General features: G+C 41.5%; 1 protein-coding gene across 2 annotated transcripts in view; it reads right to left on the reverse strand.

Annotated features, from left to right (window-relative positions):
* The window catches only part of DTL (denticleless E3 ubiquitin protein ligase adapter), a 32,382-nt gene that overhangs the window by 4,075 nt on the left and 6,302 nt on the right, over positions 1–22,005 (reverse strand). For both annotated transcript variants that reach the window (XM_073338961.2, XM_078852274.1), the window contains 7 exons: positions 19,835–19,950; positions 18,950–19,023; positions 17,031–17,134; positions 15,852–15,956; positions 10,860–10,972; positions 5,412–5,501; positions 2,792–2,930 (listed from right to left, as the gene is read on the reverse strand). In XM_073338961.2, the coding sequence (XP_073195062.1) occupies positions 2,792–2,930; positions 5,412–5,501; positions 10,860–10,972; positions 15,852–15,956; positions 17,031–17,134; positions 18,950–19,023; positions 19,835–19,950 (741 nt within the window). The remainder of the gene's footprint in view (positions 1–2,791; positions 2,931–5,411; positions 5,502–10,859; positions 10,973–15,851; positions 15,957–17,030; positions 17,135–18,949; positions 19,024–19,834; positions 19,951–22,005) is intronic.

The following is a 22,005-nucleotide window of genomic DNA, read 5'->3' on the forward strand; positions in this document are numbered from 1 at the left end:
GGTAAAGTACTTAATTAGGATGCTGAAGTCTTGTGTGAATGAAATGCCATTTTTTTTAGAATCTTGTACTTACTTGTGAGATGTGCATAGTGTAAACACCTACATAACTTCTCAATAACACACTATACATAAGCTTTTTTTGATCCTTATCCTTCCTGAAGACTCTCATATTATATTGCCCAATACTGTCTCTGCACCTTTAAATTCATGTGCTGAGCAAACAGAGTAGAATACAAATGTCAACCACTTTAAAGCACAAGGTGGAGTTAATTATTCCTTCCCCAATGATATTTATTAGTCTAGACTGAAGCAAGTTATTATGAACTCATAGCAGGGTCACTGCTAAGATTTGGTCTTTTAATCTTGGCCTTAATGAGCACTTACTTACAGGACTATATTATCTCAGCTGGAGAATTAATTGTACTTAAAATGTAAGCTCTTAGATGTGGAAGAAGGGTAGTAGTGATCTCAGCAACCCTCTCTCACTAGTGATTAGCTACAAATTTCATACATGAGAAATGTGGGGTGATGAGCTGGAAAGAGGATGTGGCTGCCCACAACCGTGGCAGACTTAAAAATATATTCTGGAGTCACTACCTCTAGAAAAGTGGAAGCTATCTTGATTTAGATGCTGTATTGATGGGGATGATGAAAGGTAGCCTGTAATTCAAATGCCTGTGTTCCAGTGCTGGGAAACAGAACAGAAGCAGCAAGCTTTTTTGTAGCAGTTTGTGCACCAGTCAAACATTCAGACCTCAAATTCTGTTAACAAGTCAAGTCTATTGCCATTGATACCACTTACTGACATTCTGCAAGGCTGTTATTTTTAACACTGAGTGCAAGCCTCTACCAAGCTACCAGTCAAATGATGTATGTATCTGTAGGACTCAGAGAGATAAATGCACAATGTATACGAACAGTGGGGATTTCTCTCTCTCTTGCCCTCACCCTATCAAATTTTTACAGCAACATTATGGACTTCAAGAATCAAAAAAATCACAAATTCAAGGTACAGCCCAGGTCTAGCGATTCTGGTTACATGAAGTGCAGAGAAATTAATATCACTTAGCAAATTGACATACATAATTTCTCAAGGGAAGGAAGCTGTGCTTGCTGCATGCCACAGTGCAGGTCAACAGTCAACGCACAGCCACAACTTCACAATTTGTTCCATTTAAATGGGTAGGATGCAATCTAGATTTCATCTAAGCAGTCCTGAAATGCTGTTTGGTTAGCCAACTATGAATCAGTTTGCAGATAGCTCCCGTATTCTAACAGCATGTGTTTTGTGTTCAAAGAGCCAAGGTCAGCAGGAAGCCTGCTGTTGCATACACAAGGTCTGTGTGCTTCCTCTTCCCTCCTGGGTTGTTTTAATGCATAGAAAACAAGGAGAAATGATATTTTATCTAGTGTAATTGCCAAATTCGATTTGTAAAGATCCAGGGTACAGGCAGCTTTGGGTTTTCAAGCTTCTTGACAAGACTAATGTCCATATTTATTTCTCAGGGAATAGAATGTGAAATAGTTTCTCAGCAGCTCACTGAAACGAAGTGCATGAATGTGTGTCGTGAGCAACTACGGAAGAGAGCTGGCACTTACCCACCTATTGTCCCGCAAGTTTCCTGCAAGACAGTTACGCACTGGCAAAAAGTTAATTTTTATGTTATCCTAGTATGGGGGATTACAAAACCTTCCACTTGTATTTACAACAATGAAGGTGAAGCACATTTCGAAAGTCAATGGAGGGAGATGGACCAACACAGGAAATGACACCAAACAGCCACTACCAACTCAGTTTTGGTCCAAATTTTAAATATTTCTGTATTTCTGATACAGTTATCTTCATATTCCACTTTGCTGAGGGGTTTATTCCCCTTCCCTTTTCATTTCAACCATACACTAATGTGACACTTGATGCATGTTCAACACAAACTAAGTTAGCTCTCTGATCCAAGACTTCTCACACATGGTTTGGGACGTGCCAAGAGACTGCCTATCCTTCTATGGTCCTGCAGCAGTTTGGATCAGCACTGCAGCTAATGGACCCTTCGTTTCCTTGGTGAGGACTCTGGCAGGGTGTTTACAATTAAGTTCTAGACCAAAACATGACATGCTTGGTCTCACAGAACCCAAGTCTGTTGACATTCAGGGGATACTGCAAAGCCTATCTGATCTCCCAGGCTTTCCAGAAGGGGACGGCATTTATTAACTAATCCTAACAAGTTGATGGGCGAGGAGTCTCCATGATTTATTATTGGTTTATTTTATAATATTTGTGAATAGATTTCCATGTACACACATCAGTGGTGAAAGAATTGGTGCATTTTAGAAAGCCATCACTGAACTGCACATGTCTGGGTCTTACAGTAAGTACTACTGTATTGTGCTGGAACAATAATTTACAGCAAGACAGAGTCAAATGAAGATTACATTTCTAATGGAATGTAAGAGTTTAGAAGCAGGTGTGTATAGTTCTGGAATGTTGAAAAGGCACCTTGTCCTGTAGAAAGTGAGTGCTTTGTTTTGTTTAAAAGCAAAAAGAGAGGAAGTCAGTGTTATTTAATTGAATTCATCTGCTGGGCAAGAGGAAAATTTCAAAGCTCCAGGGCTGCATATGCAGTACCAGCCCTTTACTGGATGGTGCGTCAGGCCTGGGAAAATGCATGAATTCACATTTCTAAAGAAATGAAGAGCAATAGCCAAGGGGAAAGCTTTTCCTGAACCAGTAAATACACAGAATTCTGAAGTCCTCTTCCTATGTTGTGGGACAAAATACCCCTAAGGGCCTTACCTATTCCATTTTGCTCTTCTGGTTTCTTCTGACAGACCCAGCCTACCAAGTTGACTTTGCCTGATGTCAGTCTCTCCTTATCATAGTCACGCCGTAAGCGCCAAATCCTCACAGTGTTGTCATCAGAACATGTGGCGATCTACAGCATAAGTCAGTAGGTTAGGCCACTGTGAAGCCAGGTCCCACTGTCCCTGGCAAATCAATCCAAGAGAGTTGGTACTCTCAGCACTCCGTGCCAATAAGTGTTCTGCCTGGAGTCCTCCTTGCCCACTAACAAATAGGTAAAGGAACTGCCAGCGAAAAACAAATGCTGTCTAATTACTGTACCAGAGGAAAAAGCTATCTATTTCCCTTGAATGTGATCTGACAGGAGAAAGCCTCCATCTATCCCTTTTATGGCAAAGAAATCGCAGCCTCCCCATTTGCTTTGTGAAGATTCTGTGGCAGGCAGCCATTTGCTCCACAAGTGCCAATATATACAGTATTTGTTTATTGACATTTCAGTAACTCAGTAAATAATAGCAGAAACCCAAACACAATCCAAAGCTCATGTTCCAAGAGGAAACAGACAGCAGAAGATAAGAATTCAACGTTTTGCATCAATGTCCAATGCTCTTTCTCTCACTCCTCACCTTTCCTTGTTTGGGGACAAACATTTGCCGTGTTCTAAATAGGTAATGTTGGAACAAGGACAAATGCTGGAATTGCGTCACTAAGCAGTCTTTGCAGACTTTGCCATCATCCAATGTCAGCAGCACTTGGTACAGAAAAGCAAGAGACAGGACTAAAGTTTAGGTACAGCAGATCCCTATATAATGGCAAGTTGCTCTTCCAAATAATCAATGGAACCTGCCCAGCAAGCATCAGAACTTTTATTAATCTCCCTTTGTGCTGTGTACACAGTGATGCACCTGGGAATTAGTGAAAACAAAAAAGAAAGAAAGAAAGTAAGAAAGAAAGAAGAGCTAAGGCCTATGTGCACAGTAATCAAGACGTCTTTCCTCTGGCCTCCCCAACACCAACATCAGCTCTACAAAACACTGCTGGTAGGCTTGTCTTCCTTGCCTGGGGTTCAGACCACATCACTCGCCTCTTCCAGTCTTTCCATTGGCTCCTCATCTCCTCTGCATCAACTTTAAGCTTCTTGTCCTTGCATTTGAGGACCTGCCTAACCACCACTCCTTTCTGAACTGCCTTTGACTCCTTTTACATTGGCCCAGATTTTAATGCCCTGTTTGTTTTCTTCTCCCATGCTACCATGGCCAGGATACTGGACCTGATGGATCAGAGGTCTCATCCAGCACAGCAATTCCTATGCCACCCCTACAACTGGAAAGTACTTCTTGAGCTTGTCTGCAAAGCCACTACCCGATCCTAATTCAAATCCCTCCTGAGGGCCTACTGTGATGCCTAGAGAAAGTAGCTGATTAACAATGGTGGGCAGAGGGGCAACTGAAACTGCCAGCAAGAAACTCTATGGGACTCCTCGGATATCATAGCTGTGGGAGGGCTTATTCCTGATTTGGAGATAGACTGGTCCCTTAACCCTACTCTCCATGCCAACAATTCCCTCCCCTCCAGTGATGGCCATATGGGGGAACCACTAATGCTGACCCTTGCATTTTCATTAAGATATGGTTCAGGACAGTGAGGCTCTTGGATTTAGCATTGAATTAGAAGTCATGTTGACAGACTCCATATGGCTTATTGAAAGAACAGACATTAATGTTCTTTCCATCCTCCCACTAAAGCTCTCAGCGCACTAGATTTGCAAACATACCAGTGGACAGACAGCAGACGACATCAACAAAACTCATAAGCATATGAAGACCTTGAAGAAATGGCTTCAAATTTTGCCAGTATAACATTTAGATTAATCAATAATCAACAAATTTGTTAGCATAACAATTTCCATCAGGAAAGGCCTTCATACATTTCCAGGAACAGACTTTTCCAAGTTACTAATAGTTATCAAAGGACTCAAATTACTTGAAAAAATTCAGTACAGCATCATATTGAATTCACTTGAGGATTTGGTTGAAAATGTAGTGCGGGCAATGTGGGTTGATGCCACAAAAAATGGCCTCCCTCCCAAAAATTAAACATTTTCGCAAAAAACATTTTTATTTTCTTGAAATTTTCCATTTCTTACTCAAAACTTTTGTTTACCGTTTATTGCTTTTTTGTAGCAGAATTTTTTTTTAAAGTAATCACCAGTTTTGACTGGTTGGCTTAGTCATTTGGTAGCTTTTATCAAAATAGAAAACTTTTTTAAAATGAAAAAATAATTGAAAATTCTGATTTTTTTTAAAAAAAAATTTATGGAATATTTCAAAAAATGAAAAAATAATCTAGACTTTAAACTCACAGCACTAAACCGTCTTAGGAATTTTCATGAAAACATTTTGGATTAGCTCTAACTCTATGTGAAGGGAAGAGTGTAGCAAGCCAGCTCATCTATGCCATTTTCTTTTCAACAAGGCTTTCTGTACAGAGAAGATTCCACCCCCGGTCAAAATACCCCCTCAAGTTTTGTAAAACAAACACTACCGTGGTCACATCTGGTCCTTCATTCATTGGTTTCACAGGACATTCCAAAACAGTTTTTCTAGAAACTAACCTTAGTGAAGTCTGAAGGACACCAGGCAATGGAGGTAACCTCTTGAGAATGGCCAAGGAGCATCATGGGAGGAAGATGGGGCTCAGAAATCTAAAAAAACAATCCACAATTTAAAATCAGTTGGATTTCTGCATCAAAAGCATCACCAAGGAAGGCTCCACTCTGCTGAAGTAGAATACTATGGTGTGTTTCATCAAGGATCTCAAAGCACTCTACAGTGAAATAAGCTTCCCAACACCCCTCCGAGGTATGCAAATATTTTCCCCGTTTTGTATAGCTCTCAGGCACAAAGAGATTAGAATTGCCTGCTTAAGGTCATGCTTGAACGTCTGTGGCAGAGTTGAGAAGAGAACACCGATCTCCTTAATGCCTGTACTTTAGTCACAAGCTTATCCTTCATGCCTAGGTACAGTAGAACTTCAGAGTTACGAACACCAGAGTTATGAACTGACTGGTCAACCATACACCTCATTTGGAACCAGAAGTACACAATCAGGCAGCAGCAGAGACCAAAAAAAAAAAAAGAAAAAAGAAAAAAAAAGGAAATACAGTACAGAACTCTGTTAAAAATAAACTACAAAATATAAAGGGAAAATTTAACAAAAGATTTGACAAGGTAAGGAAACTGTTTCTGTGCTTGTTTCATTTAAATTCAGAGGATTAAACGCAGCATAGTAAAGTTTCAAAGCTGTATTAAGTAATGTTCAGTTGTAAACTTTTGAAAGAACAACCATAATGTTTTGTTCAGAGTTATGAATGTTTCAGAGTTACGAACACCCTCCATTCCCAAGGTGTTTGTAACTCTGAGGTTCTACTGTATCTTGGAAAGTATCACTTATTCCCAAGAATTCAGCACAGTCTCTCTGGATTTATTGAAAACAATGCTCCACATAGAACTGAATGGCTCAAAGCAGGGGAGAAATCAATTTCACACCAATGACATGAGTAAAAGTAGTTACTGGCAGTTACTTAGTAGCCTATGTGAAATAAGTTGGTGGCCTCAGTCCAGTTCCTCATGGACTTGACAGCCACATCTAAAAAACACACCCTCACAATTAGTACCCTATTGGCAGTCTTGGCAGAAAGGCAAGGGACTGAATAAGCTCTAAGAACAAATTAGCATTTTGCTCCTAGAGGTGAAGCAGCTGGGTCAGGGTGGAGTGTATTGACAGTGCCTGGGAAAACTTGCTTAGGACTTTCTGCTATACATAGGACTTGTCTCCAGGGATGCACAAGCACATTGCTACATTGAATAGCACGGTCCATTTAAGGTTCCAGAAGCTCCTATTGGGAGCAAGTTTGCCTACTCAGATTCTATGCTGAGTAGAAGGTGACATTTATAAAGCAACAGGAAGACTTAAACCCAAGACCTATTTCAAAAAGGAGCTGAATTTGGTAGTTTTCTACTTGCTTCAGAGCTAGTAGTTCATGTAGTTGGCAAGTTCCAGTGTGTCTTCCAGCCAGCTAACCTATAATTAACTTTACAATAAGATAGCAACACAGTCAAGGTTCCTTGGAAAAAAAAAAAGGTTATGAGTCCATACAGTACACACACTGATTAAACTGAACCCCAATCTGATACACCTTTCTCCTGACCTACAACAGCACCAATCTTTATCACAGCTCATGAGACCAGCGATTAAACAGAGACTGACTTAGCTGAGGCTAATATTAGCCCTGCCACAACCAAGCAAGAGCAAGAAATCAGATTTAAGGTTCTTTTTATTTTGCAGACTTTCAGCAGGTTTCCTGAAGTTATGAGTCACCAGTAGCAATGTGACATTAGATGTGGGATTTGCTCTGATGACTAAGTAAATTTAATAGATTCTTTAGCAAGTGGGAAAAGGCGGTTTTATTCACAGATTTACAAGGATACATGCAAAATATCAGGGAGGGCTTCTTGTTTCTTGATCCATTTCCTTTTCTTGTCAAACTTTGATTTCTTGCCATGGCAGCCTGAAAAGCTGTAGTTAAGATTCTTAAGCAGAGTATTTAAAGTTTGTCTGAACTAAAGTAGTTCATAACAGGCTTTTTTTTTTTTTAGTATGTGTATGGCATGCTGGAGGCAACCACTTGACTAAATATCTATTAAATGCCCTGTTGAGAATATAACCTTCTCTGCCAAAACATGCAATACCATGGAAACTAAAATCCCATTTAAGGAATAAACTGAAGGAGTTCTTAGTACAGAGAACACCTTAGTTTACATTTAATAGATTTTTACTGCGTGTAGCAAGACATTTAATAATCCTTGATTACTGACAAGAGGGTAGAAGGAGAGAGTTATTCTCCCTGGCCAGATTCTGCTTCTGTACTGTTTTCACACTGATATAATTTAACTGACATTGATGAAGCTATACATAAATTCCACCAGTGTGAGTGAGATGAGGATCAAGGCATTTGTATCTGAATGGTTCTGAGGGGGGAGGGAGGAACAGTGCACAAACTAGGTTGCTGATGCTTTATCCTCTGGGTTCTGGTAAAATCAGCATCACAGGTGCTTTGTTCCCCATATGTTATTATGTCATTAGGATGCCAAAATGTACATATAGGTATAAAAACAGATAGGCAAGTAGCTATCTATTGGGATTCAGGATATGTCTTATATTATGTACACATCAAACTGCACAGGAACATATGAAGCGTGACACTAAGTCAGACCAAGGGTCCTCCTAATCTGGTATCCTGTCTGCTCTGACAGTGGCCAGTACCATATGGTTCAAAGAAAAGTACAGTTATGGAACCACCTGGCTGTAAAGGAAGTTTCTTCCTGTTCCTGGTCAGTTAGTGGTTCAAAGTAAGATGTCCATTTTAAAATAAATACTTTCCACCCCTACCCTTAATGCTAAGCTGAATGCAAGGATTCTTACAGATGCAACTTATTACTGGGCCAGCAGTTACTTTTCTTGAAGTGCTTACTACATGCAAGTGATGTCACATGCTGAAACGTGGAACCACAAGATGCTCCTTGTCTGGTCAGCAATAACCTCTGTCCATGGCATTTCCTGACCTAGGTACAACATCCCACTCCTGATCAAGAGTCTCCTGGAAATGTCTTGGGTGGACAATGTCCTCATTAAATTACCTTTTACCTACCTCTGAATTTGCACAGACAGTGCCTCTTCTCAGAACACCCTCCCAGTTTGAAAATATGAGGCTAGCCTTTGTCTCTTTTGGCAGCTCACCTGTATGCTTCTCAGAGCAGCTGGTCATATATTTTCTACAGCACTGATCATCTCAGTAGTATGTTTACATCAAAATCAATAAAGTCTGGCAGCCTTCAGGGCACAGGAAGGAATCTGAGTAGGTAGAATTTGTGATAAGTTTTCGATTGTCGGAGTAGAGAATGCTACCACTACATAAAGTAGCCACAGGGTTAACATAATAATGGTCATCTGACCATCCTTCATATATTTGTTTTAATTAATGTTTGGCATCCACATGCTACAGCACTGGGAATTTTATAAAAATAAACAGATGGATTTTAAATCCATTTTTTCTGAATTTTATGAAGCCCTTAAATATTCCTGTGCTGTTCCCAGCATAGTTTCCAGGGAACCTTTATAAAAACATGGACTTGAAAATGTGCAATGCAAGATGACACAGCCTGTTCGCTGGATAAGCCTGGTACGTTATGAACCACTGAAGGGCCTGGTGTGGATAAGCCTAAGTGGATACCTATTAGTTTTGCTATGAAAGCAAACACATCACTGTGGCGCTGCTACTCCCAAATAAGCAGCCACGAACCTTACAAGAACGCTTCTCTCAGACCCAAAATGGCTACGAGCCTGAGCCAAGACTGCAGTTGTACATACTCTGAACTCCTAACTTTGCTTTTATTTCCAAACCCATCATGAAAAGAGACCAGGCCGGGAAAGCAGGTCAGATTCGATTTTAGAACAACTGACTTTGCCAGCGCCTGATATTAGAAGGTACATACTGAGTTAGGCGTGGGCAGGAGTGAAAGCATCACATCAAATACATCATTTGGTAGTGAATATGAGTAAACCAAGGAATTCAGAAGTGCTCGTGCAAGTGTGTTTGAAGCCAATTGGCTGACTGGATATAGGTCAGGCGGGTCACATTTAAATAGCTCTCTCTTATCCCCTGTAAGGAGATGAATTTTGCCTCTGAGGAACAGAAGACAGTGTAGAGGTTGCACAGTGCCATGAAAGGGTTACTTGGGGGAGGGGAGCTGGCAAAGGGTTTGGACACGGACCACAATATTAGAGATGAAAGTGACGATTCATCCTAATGTGGATTAAGTTGTGGTTGGTACTTACATAGGTTCCTATCTATTGAAATCCACCACCACAGGGCAGCTGCCAGGATAAGAAAATCCAAGTAAGAGAACTATAACTATACAGAGAGGGAGGGAGGTAGGTAGGGGTGTGTGTGTGTGTGCGCAATATTGATCAGGGACGGCAGGAGCTTCCTGCATGAGAGTGGCTGCGTTTAGGCCAATGGTGCTAATGTAAAATGGAGACAGCAATAACAATTCTAAGATTGAGAAAAAAAGAGTCTCATGGCCAGTTAAGACGCAGGATTCCAAATTCACTGATTTCCTGCTCTTACAATCAATATGCTTCTAACTTTACCCCAGGAACACTAGTATGGTATTGAAAGACATCCCAGCCAGAATTCATTGCAGCATTAAACAGCATAATCTGAAGAGTTACACAAAAAACTTACACAAACAGTCACCTAAAGATTCTACCCATTTGTCTCTTTGTCTGAGAATGCCTCTCTTATCCACGTTCCTGTGTGGATGAAACCCCACAATCCCTCCCCACACGACACAGCGAGGAACAGAACTTCTCTCATTTTGAAGGCCCTGCTATTAACATGACATTTGCATTTCCTACACATCAGCTAGAGATGCCAAGTGACTAAGCTCCTCAGCTGTCAGCCAACATTTCAGAATTTTGCTGAAGGCTCTGGCTGAGCCCTTGCCATAATACAAAGGTTTTAACTATTGCAAATTAAGCATGAGAAAAAGCTATGTCTGAAGCAAGAGCTTATGAACTGGAAAACAAAAGTGCCCCTTAAAACAATTAAGCAGTTAGACTCCACTAATGTGTACCACTGCTAAATATGAACCAAGAACCTTCTACCTGTCATAGCTGCTGAATAAACAGAAAGAAGATTTTAATGCCCATTAAAGCCAGATTAAGATCAGCAACTTGCAATAATCAGCAGTGATGAGAGACATAGTGGTGGCGGGCGGTTAGCTCTGTTTTACATTAATAGTTACATTCAAGTTTGACAGCTGTATACTCTGGGCACAACATGCAAGAAACTAAGCCTGTGCTGCTTTAAATGGGACCCCTCCTCCCCACTCATCTCCATTCGCTATGTGAATGTGGAGAGCAAACAAAAGGAGAAAAGGGAACAGTTCTGGGCCATCAGGTTGGGGCTTTGTGTCTGGGTTTCTTTCAAGTGTCTCACCTTCCAGATGTAGGCACTCTGGTCGCTTGAGCCACTAACCAGGAACTGGTCATCTGGGCTAGTGCTGGACTTGACATAAAAGGTGGAATTCTGGTGTCCACTGAAGACTGCCACTGAGACAAAAAAAAAGTAATAAAAATAAATAAACTCAGAACAGAATTCTGGAGTTCACCTGGTTACACAACTAGGGCTGACATTACAGGCTTTTCCTGCCTGTTCACATAGCTCAAAAGGCAGTGGTTATACAGACTCCCTTGCTTTAGGGCCTGAAGTTTCATCTACTAGCTAGCAGAGGGCACCATTCCCTTTTGTTATAAACTGACCCCTCCACAGCACAGTGGTGCAGTCATCTAATAGCTTTGTTAAATCCTCTCCTTCCCGTGTGACAGCTCCAGGCAAAGACCTCCTCTGGGCCAAGCCCAGGCCCCTCAGTCAGCCTCTTTGTCTCCTATTCTCAGGGCCACGAGTGCAGCTCTCTGCACCACCCCCAAAAGAATGGGGAACCCAGTAATTGTTGTTAGCTAAAGACCTGGCTTCTACTGAAACAGTGGAGGAGGCATTTGCTCCTCCCCCTTCTTCCTGCCAGTGCTTTATTTCTTAAGGAGAATATGTGCTGGCTCAGAGACAACGGTCACTTGCCTATTTTTAAAGTCTCAGTAACACCTCGCCTGAACTATTAAGCCTTGAAACTACTGCTCTGAATAGCTGCAATCCTTGGTATGCCAAGAACCGGAAGTTCCAGCAGCCAACACGGGAGCAGCACACAGATCTAGAGCACTCGGCCACTCTGCACACGGGCTTCTTATCAAGGTAGAAAGGGCAAGTTACCCAATTTAGCATGATGTGTGACTGAGGCCCTCTGCCAACACTGGCATACGGAGCTAGGAAGCGAACTGTGAACGTCGTGGTGTCCGATTTACAGCAATACAGTAAGAACTTAGAGTAGCAGTTTAGCAGGTGTTTAGTTACCATGAAACTAACAAGCTTTTCAATTAATTGACCAAAGCACTTACAAATACAAACAAATAGAAAGGTATTTGTTTGTATTTGGAGTATTTCATGAACTTGCATTTACAAAGGTCACCACACCTCGCTGGATCCTGTGGCTCTTGCTAGCTTTTGGTTCAATGCAGTATACAGAGTGACAGGCTGCGGCATGAGCTTGCATGCTGGCCACAGGGACAGATCCCACTGAAGAGCCATTTCCCTACTTCCTCCTCCAAATTAAAAGGGAACAGAATTGATTCAGACAGAGCTACAAAAAGAAAAGCAACAGCAGATCCTGCTGGTTTTCTAATTATTGAAGTGAATCTGCAAGAGTCTGCTGCCCTCTGCAGGGCTCAGAATAGGATCGACATATTCTGTTGGGCTGAGAATTCTTTGAAACAAAAGTGAAATGTTTTGCAACCAATAATATGAAATCAAGATTTGCCTCCTAATGAATACAAGTTAATAGAAGCTACTGACTAAATTCAAAAGCCAGACTGGAGACTGTCCTGTCCCTCTAGGACTAGCACTGAGTGCATAATTGATTTTGTGGCTGAACTGAAAAATGCCCCAAAAATGTGTTTAATTTCACACCAAAACTGATTTTTTTCAGATTGTTACCAAAACATACAAACCAAACAAATTTTGTTCAGCTTGACTGGAACCATTATTTCAAAACAAAATGTCAGTTTGAACCAGTTCATTCTGAAATGAAATCTTTAAAGGAAGAGCTGACTTTTCCCATTTCCCACCCCTCATTTTTTACGTGGCCGAAACTATTTGCTGAATTCTACACCAATTCAGGAATAGTCTCCCTGAAACTGCATTTGTCTGGGAATTTACTATTCAACTGAAGAAATCTGCCCAGCTCTATTTATAAACCTTATACAGGAATTATAAATTATTTAGTTTTTGTATAGAATAGGTAAGTTCAAGGCTCTATATAGACATTATCTAATTAATCTTCCTTGGGGATAGTCATCAGTGTCAACATCTCCATTTTAAATACAGGGAAATGGAGACAGAAAAATGGAATGACTTGCCTAGGGCTGCACAGCAAGTATTACTAGAACTCAGACTTTCTGTTCATAGTGCAGGGGTCGAAAATGATCCAGTGTAGGAAAAAAAATATAAAAGATCCTTCTAGACACCTCCTCACCCAGCCTCCCAATCTTATGCCCTCTCTACAGAAATGACTACTATTTAAACAAAACTATACCTAAGGATGGTTGTATGGAGACAAGCTGAAGATAAATTAACATGATGGTGCTGTTGCTGGTTAGTTAACACTCTCCCCCTCCCCCCGCAGTCTGTACGTTCATTAGCACAGAAATCTGATGCGTGATTTTTCTTCTCCGAGTGGCCAGGTTTGCCATTCTTATGTTTCCCCTGTGTTGTGCTGTTGAAGAGGCAGGATTTAGGTATTCCCTAAATAGCTAGGGAAGGGAATTTCCTTCAGGAGGGCAGCCTGGTGAAAATGCTTCCAGAACTGAGAAATAGCATATCTGACATCAACAGCTAATCTGGTAATATTGAGAACTGCCACTACTGCTCAGTTCTGGAAGCATTCTCACTGGGCTGTCTTCCTGAAGAGGGTACAGAGTGGGGCCTTGTTCTTTTGAGTTCTGTTGGCAGAGTGACTAAGAAAAGTCTCTGGAAAGTCTCTAAAACAATGCCATTGACTGGGCTACATCTAGTAAGAAGTGTCACTGCTTATTGCGGTGAAGCATTTGTCAGTCTCTTACAGAAGCAGCTCTGTGCATCACAATTCATTAATCACTGTGTTAGCATAAAGGTCACAGAGGCACAGCCAAAGCCATCTGAAAAGATAGTCTGGATCCCTGCTGAAGACCTCATATAGTGTAGGAGTGTTCTGGGGACTGTTATAAAAACTCAGAATGGTGATGTCTTAAGATCTTTTGAGACAATTTATCATCAGACCACATGCATTTCTGTAGAACTGATCAATGAAATTGTTTTTAATTGTTCACTTTATTAATATAACTTCATAAGTAAAGTTTTATGAATGAAACTACATTCATTCATAAACCCAGGTACCCCAATAACTGGCTAATTGAGTTTCACTTTCAATCCAATTGCTGCTTAAATCGCTGAAACTTACACTGTTTCAACATTGTAACTTCTGCTCACTGTTTGCCATTCGTTATACTTGTCTCTATTGTAACTCAAACTCCATTTTAAAATGCTCACTCCATTTTGCAAAAGCTTGCTGCAACCTTTATTTTTGCAAAACCCTGCTGTAATCTTATTAGTTTAGATATGTGAATGAGGTATGTATAGATGATGGAATCAACCTCCAGGCCCAGCCTTTCCTGATGAAATGAAGTGTAAACACCCAACAGCTGAAGATGCAGACAACAGCCCTGACAAAGTAAGAGGAATCCACCCTCAAAAGAAAAGAACAAAAGTACATTGAAGAAACATCAAAGCCAGGTCCTAGGCTGAAAGTCATGTCTGCAATTGACGGGTGATCAATCACATGGAACCCAGAAGCAGGGTGACACAGCAAGACCTATTGACTCTGGATTCAAACTAAAGCCTACAAAGAGGATGGGTGAGATGGAAGACTTAGAGGTTAACATTCTGCTGCCAACATGAAAGGGCATCGGTGCATGTCCAACAGAGACCCAGCTCTTCCTTGTGCCCGGCTTTCCTGGCCAGTTAGCCGCCACAAGCTACGAATCCAAGCCACGAACTCAAGCTACATTCAGGACTGGGAACTATACAGCAGCTGCAGAACCTGTGTGTGTGTGTGTATGAACGAACGTGTGAATGAATGTGAAACTTAATGAAATGTTATAGCTATAACTGACTGCCTATGATTCTTTTTGTATTCACAATAAATGTGACATTTTGTCTTATCCCCTTTAATAAGACCCTTCTGGTTTTTATTTTATTGGTATAACATTTCTTGTCCTCATACATTAAGTCTTAATGAAACTTTAGAGTTCAGAGATGGCACTAGAGCGTGGGACATTTCAACCCTGAGTTCACTGGTTAAAGTGTGCTTTACAGGGGTAATGACCAGAAGCTAAACATTCCTAATCTGGTAGCTGTGGTCTCTGAGGCCTTGTCTACACTACCGCTGTAAATTGACCTAAGTTACACTACTCCAGCTACATGAATAATGTAACTGGAGCCGAGGTAGCTTCAGTCAACTTATTCTGGTGTCTACACTACGCTGCATTGACGGGAGACACTCTCGCGTCCCATCGACTTACCTTACTCTTCTCATTCTGGTGGAGTACCAGAGTCGACCAGAGAGCACTCTACCGTCAATTTAGCGGGACTTCACCAGACCTGCTAAATCAACCCCCACTGCATCGATTACAGCAGCGTTGATCTCCAGTAAGTGTAGACATGGCCTGAGTGAGCTAGTGGCCCTAGTTCAGTTCCTAATTTTTATCCCAACTCCATCACAACGGATCTGAGCACATCACAAGAACAGATATTGTAACAGATGCTCTTTGTGGGCAGTCTCAGAAGATACAAAGGAATAAGTAGGCTTCTCGTTCCTTCAGGCAGTCCCTCCAAAACAGGGCACAAGTGATGGGGAAAGCTTGCATTGCTACTATCCACATTGTGCCTGGTAGATAGACAAATGGCACTTCAGTCTTCAAGGGTTAAAAGACAGAATAAACTTTGCACATCCTTGCACTCTCTACCAAAACTGCTAACAAAGGGTTCCAGTTAGTGCCAGTTGTAATGGTGGTTTGTGTGGTGTGGATATCCAGGCTGAGACCAAACTAATTTCATACAGGCCACCAAATCATCATCCGTTTGCATCAACTTTACTTTCATTACTGACCTGGACCCAACTTGAACTAGATTTGCAAGAAGAGGTCTGTACTCCTTTAACAATGCCCTGAGCCATCCTGACCCCAGATTTTAGGAGGTGCCTAACTTGTGGCTGAAGCTTAGAAGCTGCATTTTACAGTGTCAGTCTATCCATTTGGCAGCTGTTTCCATGGGTATCATTCTTACCTGGAGTGGTCTTTAAACTTGTCATACTGAACATGTAAATATTGTCATCTGTGCAGTTAGCAAACAGACTGGTACCAGTGGAGTCCAAAACCAGACTAGAATATCCTGGAGACAGAAAACGAAGGTCTGCATAACCAGTAATTCCAAGAAAACAAACAGAAGGCTTCTGGGCACAATTCTGGGCATCTCTATTACATGTGACGTTACTGGGATGTTCTCACCCCTGAACTCTCCCAAGACTTTAAGGAGAAGTTTAGAAACCATCCATCTCACTTATATAAACTGGACTTTCAAAAGCAGCAATCTCACTGGCATTTGTAAAATTGGATTTACATGGGTAACAAGAACATCCAGATATATAAACAGTAAAAGATTAAATAAATAACCACCAAGAGTTTTGGAAGGAACATAAAACTTCATGCTGCAGGGCATAAGCCAACCTCTAACTGATTAGTTAGGGTTCCAGGGGAGGGAAAGCGTTCCCTGTGTGCACACCTGCTGCAGAATTTCTTTCATCTTTTCTGGAAGCAGCTGGTACTGGACCCATACTGTCAGAGACAAGATACTGAACTAGATGGAGCACTGATCCGATCCAGTATGCTATTCTTGTGGAGTTAGGATACAAGGATTTTAATCAGCGTAAGTGCAGAGCAACAGAAACAAAATAAAGATTGTTTATAATAAGCTGGGCCTTAAAGTGCGGTTCTAGTGAAGAAAGCTACCATGTAAAAATAGCAACTTCTTACTCAGTAGATCTGCTCCCTATGTGTATTCAGAATTAGAGCTGCTTACTTTTCTGACCAATAGAAGTTTTACTGTGTTTACAGAGCTCACACAGCAAAGAAAGAAGGAGCTGAATTTGGTTTTAGCTCATTCATCATCACCAAGTTAGCTAAGTTCAGATTGCAGGGCCATGTTCTCCACCCAGTTGCTTTTGTGCAACCCCATTGGAAAGGCCCACAGGAGTTATTATTACTGGTTTGGTGATACAGAAGCAGGAGAAAAAGCTTGACTTTCTGGTGCTGGCTGTTTGAAAAAAAAAAAAAGCCCTACTAAAACAGGCCAGTCAGATCTGGAAATCACTGACACAAGACATGAGCCCCCTCCAAGTCATCTTCTTTCACATCATTTTTCAGATCAACCTGCAACTTTGAGGAGTAACATCATTCAGTTGCTTACCCAGTTTGCGAGTGCTGATCCCAGGGTAGCAGAATGACTTGAACGGCACCGGATCCTGCCGATACATGGTGTAGTTCTTGCGCAGGTCCCATACTTTGATTACACTGAAATTCAAGATACAAGCATCTTCAGCTTCTACACCTGCTACACAGAGCTGATAAAAGCATTCTACAGCAATCAGAGGATGGCTCCCCACCGCTTGTACCCAGTGAATCTAGAAATGCAGCATGACTGAAGCAAACCAGAGCAAAAGCCTGCTGAGAGAATGACAACTGAGATTGCTGGGCTAGGCAGTGGAGTCACTGACTGCTTTTCACCTTCCAGAATGTTCTATTTTTGCAACCAACAGAATATATTTAAGGCTAAAGCATGGAAGTTTTTCAGTCCAAGAATTAGGTTTCAGAGAGAACTGAGATGTAATTTGACCCAATGAAATAACAAACTAAGTTAATTTTCTCAGATGAAAACTAAAATAAAGAGGATGCACTGATATTTTGACAGTCATACTGAAAAAGCTCTTCAAGCTTCTTCCTTGCTCTCCAGGAGCAAGCCTCTGTCATGAAGGCCCTCACCCAGCAATGAGCTCCATGCAGGTGGGCCCCAGCCCTGTTGACTTCAGTAGCACTCGGCTTGTGTTCAGGGATCTGGCCACATGGAGGTGGTTGCAGGATCAGAGCCTGAGAAGGTGATCTCCACATTAACCAGAAGGACAGTTTATTGGCACTCCAAGATATACCAACAGACCTGGCGCCCCAAAAATGCACCCTCTGTAACTCAACAATTTTTTTATCCCGCGCAGCTCATTAGCTGAAGAATAAGATTTCCACTCAGTAGTCTGACAGCTTTCCCTAAACAAAAATGGAGGTGCTAGAACAATTAAAACAGCATCCATCTAGTACTTGGTTATGAAGCTTAAAAGAAAACTCAATCACTTGTCATGAAAGGCAGCGATACCTTGGGTTCACCATCACAACCCGTTTTAGGACACCAGGCTTTTAAGGAGATTAGTCACATAAGGACCATAATTTTAACATACCTTTACAGGAGTGCTCTTTCCAAGCCAAGTTTTTTTAAAAAATTCATGGCTTGCCCTACTAATTAAAACCCCAGTAAGGAGGCGTAAGAAACACATTCAGAAGTCATAATGCAATCCAGCAGATTCAGCACTGGTCTGGATCGGAAGGCCTCCTAGGGTTTGTCTACACTGCAATTAGACACCTGTGGCTGGCCCACATCAGCTGGCTCAGGCTCACGGGGCTATAAAATTGTTGTGTAAATGTTCAGGCTCAGACAGGAGCCTGCGCTTTGGGACCCTCCAGCCTGAGCCATCTACACCACAATTTTACACTCTCACAGCCTGCGCCCAAGTTAGCTGGCATGGGCCAGCCACAGGTGTTTAATTGCAGTGTAGACATACCCTAAGTGATTTTGGGAAAGCCACCAAGCTGCTCTTTGCCTCGGTTTCCCTACCTGTAACATGGGGGAAATGCCTGCCCACCTTTGTGAAGAATTTTAAACTCTACAGATGAAAAATTGCTATTATAGTGCATTGCTTCCTTAAAAGTGATGCTATCAAGTTGCATTTAGACGTAAAATTAATATGGTTAGAGACCTTTCTAATTGGCAAGTAGAGTGAATTTCCCTAGGCAGTTAAACAAGGCATCTCATCTGCCCATGTGCCAGAATACCAGAGCGTGAGCTTGCCTCCTGTTAGAACCATTCATGGCTCTTATTGTCTACTCTAGATTTTGTTAGATGGACAGTCAGTAACACTTGAGATGTTCACCAGCAATTTACTGCGATTCAAGCAATATGTAAAATCTACTGGGACCCCTACAATTTCTGTTCAGTTTCTGCCTGTGACACTGAGAGGAAAATTCAGATTAGCTCAGAAAAACATCCATTCTCTCTCTCCTTACCCATCGACAGCTCCTGCAGAGATAAGTGTGTGTTCATCTTGAAGCAGCACCACTGTCACACTCTGCTGGAAATCCTAAAAGGAAAAGAAAGCTATTTGTTTTCTGTCACAGTCAGTAGAGATTCTCTGCAAAGTTCAAGGCCAGCATGAATGTTTGGGAAATCAGTTCACTCTTCCTCCCAGACAGATTCATTCTGAGTTCTGCCAAACTGTTAACCAGCCAGAGTCCTGCTTTAGTAGTGGCTCAGTCCTTGGATTCCACCACGGTCACAAAGTTTTTGTTGCCCAGCAAGTTAGTCACCATAGGCAGGAGGCCCAGGAGTGCTAGTTGCAATTTAGGACACTGGGTTCAAGCCCCTCTGCAAATAGAATTCCCACAGAGGTCAATGGGATTGGGCTCAGATTTGAAAACACTCCTCGCAGATTAGACGTAGTAGAGCTCTCGCACCATTGCATTTAGTGGATGAAACAGGCACAACTCTTACTCCCATGAGTTATAAATATAAAAGCACGACTGTGTCAATAGCTTCCTGAAAAATCTTAGAAGCCTAGGAATGGAGTAATGCTGGGCACTGATCCCTCCAAAGTAAAAACACAAGCACATACCCGGGGAAGAAAGGACATATGATTTGCTCAAGGATAACTGGATCTCATATTTAATTTCCAACACAGGTGAGCCAAATTGATCACAGTGTCTGGTTATAAAACAACAATAGAGATCAGGCTTTGAAGAAGATAAGCTTATCAGCATTTCTATCCCATTCAAACTAGATAGCTCTCCCCAGTCGAGATGCTCTCTTGTTCATTAGTTTGCAAAGCTACCACAACACAAAATGCTATCTTGGGAAGTAGAGTCCTAGATTTCTTTCACCTTCCAAATTCTTACCACTGAAGGGGCAAGTCCTCTGAGATTCTGCTTTTTCTTCTTGGGTTTGGAGAGTATCTGCTTGTCTACTATGTTGTGGGCTCCTCCAATTTGATTCACCTGCCTGTAAAATCCATCTGAAAGACAGTTCCAGGAAGCTTCACTTATTACTGCTAGATTAGCTCCCATTTACAGCCACAGTTTTAATAAAAATAGACACAGAGTGGAAATACATTCTAGGAATTGACTGAGAGTGACCTTTAGTTTCATTCATATACTCTGCAAACAAGCATTTTCAGTTATTTTAAACACTGAATAGAAGCAGGAAATAAAGAACATGAGCATATATTGCAATAGCTGCCATTCAGTCAGGACTCTTCAATAGGTTAAATTCTTCCTGATTAAGTGAAGTGCAAACCATGGTTAGCCCTTTAGGACAGTGAGTTCTACAATTAATTTCACTGAAGTATCAGTTTAATACATTTAAATCCTGTTGATTTAACAACATGCAGTCATGAGGTTTATTAAATACAGTGTGTGTCAAGTTTCTAAAAGTTAGCACTTACATAGCACTTCATTAATGTTAGCTACATTGTGAAGGGAAATACATATGATCATCTAGTCCAGTGCAGGATTTCTCCCACAGTACGTTTGTAGTGCTTTCTCCAGTCTGGTTCCAAGTACAATGAAGCTGATAAATTTCATTGAGGAGACTCAGTTTTTTGTTCATTCATCACTCCTGCACCTATCATCGTGGTGTCTGAGCACCTTACAAAGCCATCTGACTGGTCTACAACTAACCTGAGTTCTGTCACATATGGTGCAGCTTAGTGAGGGTGCCTTGCCCATGTGTCAATGCTGAACAGGTTTAAAACCAATGTTATGGCATCATTTCTTGCATGAGAGTCAGACAACTGTAAAGTAAAATCTCGGGCAGCTAGTTCTTGGATCAGATCTTTCCTCTTTTGATAGTATTCACTGAAATCACAGCAGTTAGGCCATCTATGAGCTCACAGCCCTAACCCTCACACACTCTCCTTTCTGGTTGGTCTTGGACATTTCTCTAATAATTTTTTTTTCCCCTGCCTGATCCGGTGAGTTGAAGTCCCCAACTGATTGGCAAGAGCAAAGGCACAGTGGAAGAGTGGAGAACAGCATGCACCAAGAGCTGTTTCCTCCAGATGGGCCTCTTGAGAGTCTGGACAGCAAAAGCACTGATCAGCAGCTGAGAACAATTTGTAGCAACTCTAACTGTGAACAACAGACCAATTATTAAACCATCTATTTGTAATCACCTAGAGGATAACAGGGTTCATAGAATCATAGAAGGTTAGGGTTGGAAGGAACCTCAGGAGGTCATCTAGTCCAACCCCCTGCTTGAAGCAGGACCAATCCCCAATTTTTGCCCCAGAGTTATCGAGAATAACTAGCACAGATTTGTGTAAGAACAAATCAGGCCAAATCAATCTTATTTTCCTCTCTGATATGGTTTCATGGTTTCTGACATGGATGGGGGGAAGCAAGACAAGCGATTTCATATTAGTAAGGTTTTTGACACAGTCCCACATGACATTCTCATAAGCAAAGTAGGGAAACGTGACCTAGATGTAATTACCATAAAGGTGGGTGTACAACTGGTTGAAAGACACTAAGCAGGGAGAGGTTGCAAACACTTTGGAGGACAGGATTAGAATTCAAAATAACCTTGAAAAATTGGAGAATTGGTCTGAAATCATCAAGATGAAATTCAATAAAGAGAAGTACAAAGTACTGCACTTAGGAAAGAAAAAAAAAATCAAATACACAACTACAAAATGGGGGGTCAAGTGAAGGCAGGACAAGAAGTAATGGGCTTAATCTGAAACAAGGGGGCTTTAGGTTAGATAGTAGGAAAAACTTTCTAACAATAAGGGTAGTTACACTATCAAACAGGCTTCCAAGAGAGGTTGTGGAATCCCACTCACTGGAGGTTTTTAAGAATTGCTGGATAAACACCTGTCAGGGATAAGGCTTATTTGGTCCAACCTCATCTTAGGGGTGGGACTTGATGACCTCTCAAGGTCCCTTTCAAGCCCTACATTTCTGTAATTATGGCCCACAAAACATATCAATACAGAGACTTAGGTAAATCTGAGAGTGCCATGAAAGTGGTAATACCCATTAAATACAGAAAAATCAGATCCTTGGCTTTC

This window comes from Lepidochelys kempii, chromosome 3 (genome assembly GCF_965140285.1).
Source record: "Lepidochelys kempii isolate rLepKem1 chromosome 3, rLepKem1.hap1, whole genome shotgun sequence".
Lineage (NCBI taxonomy): Eukaryota > Metazoa > Chordata > Testudines > Cheloniidae > Lepidochelys > Lepidochelys kempii.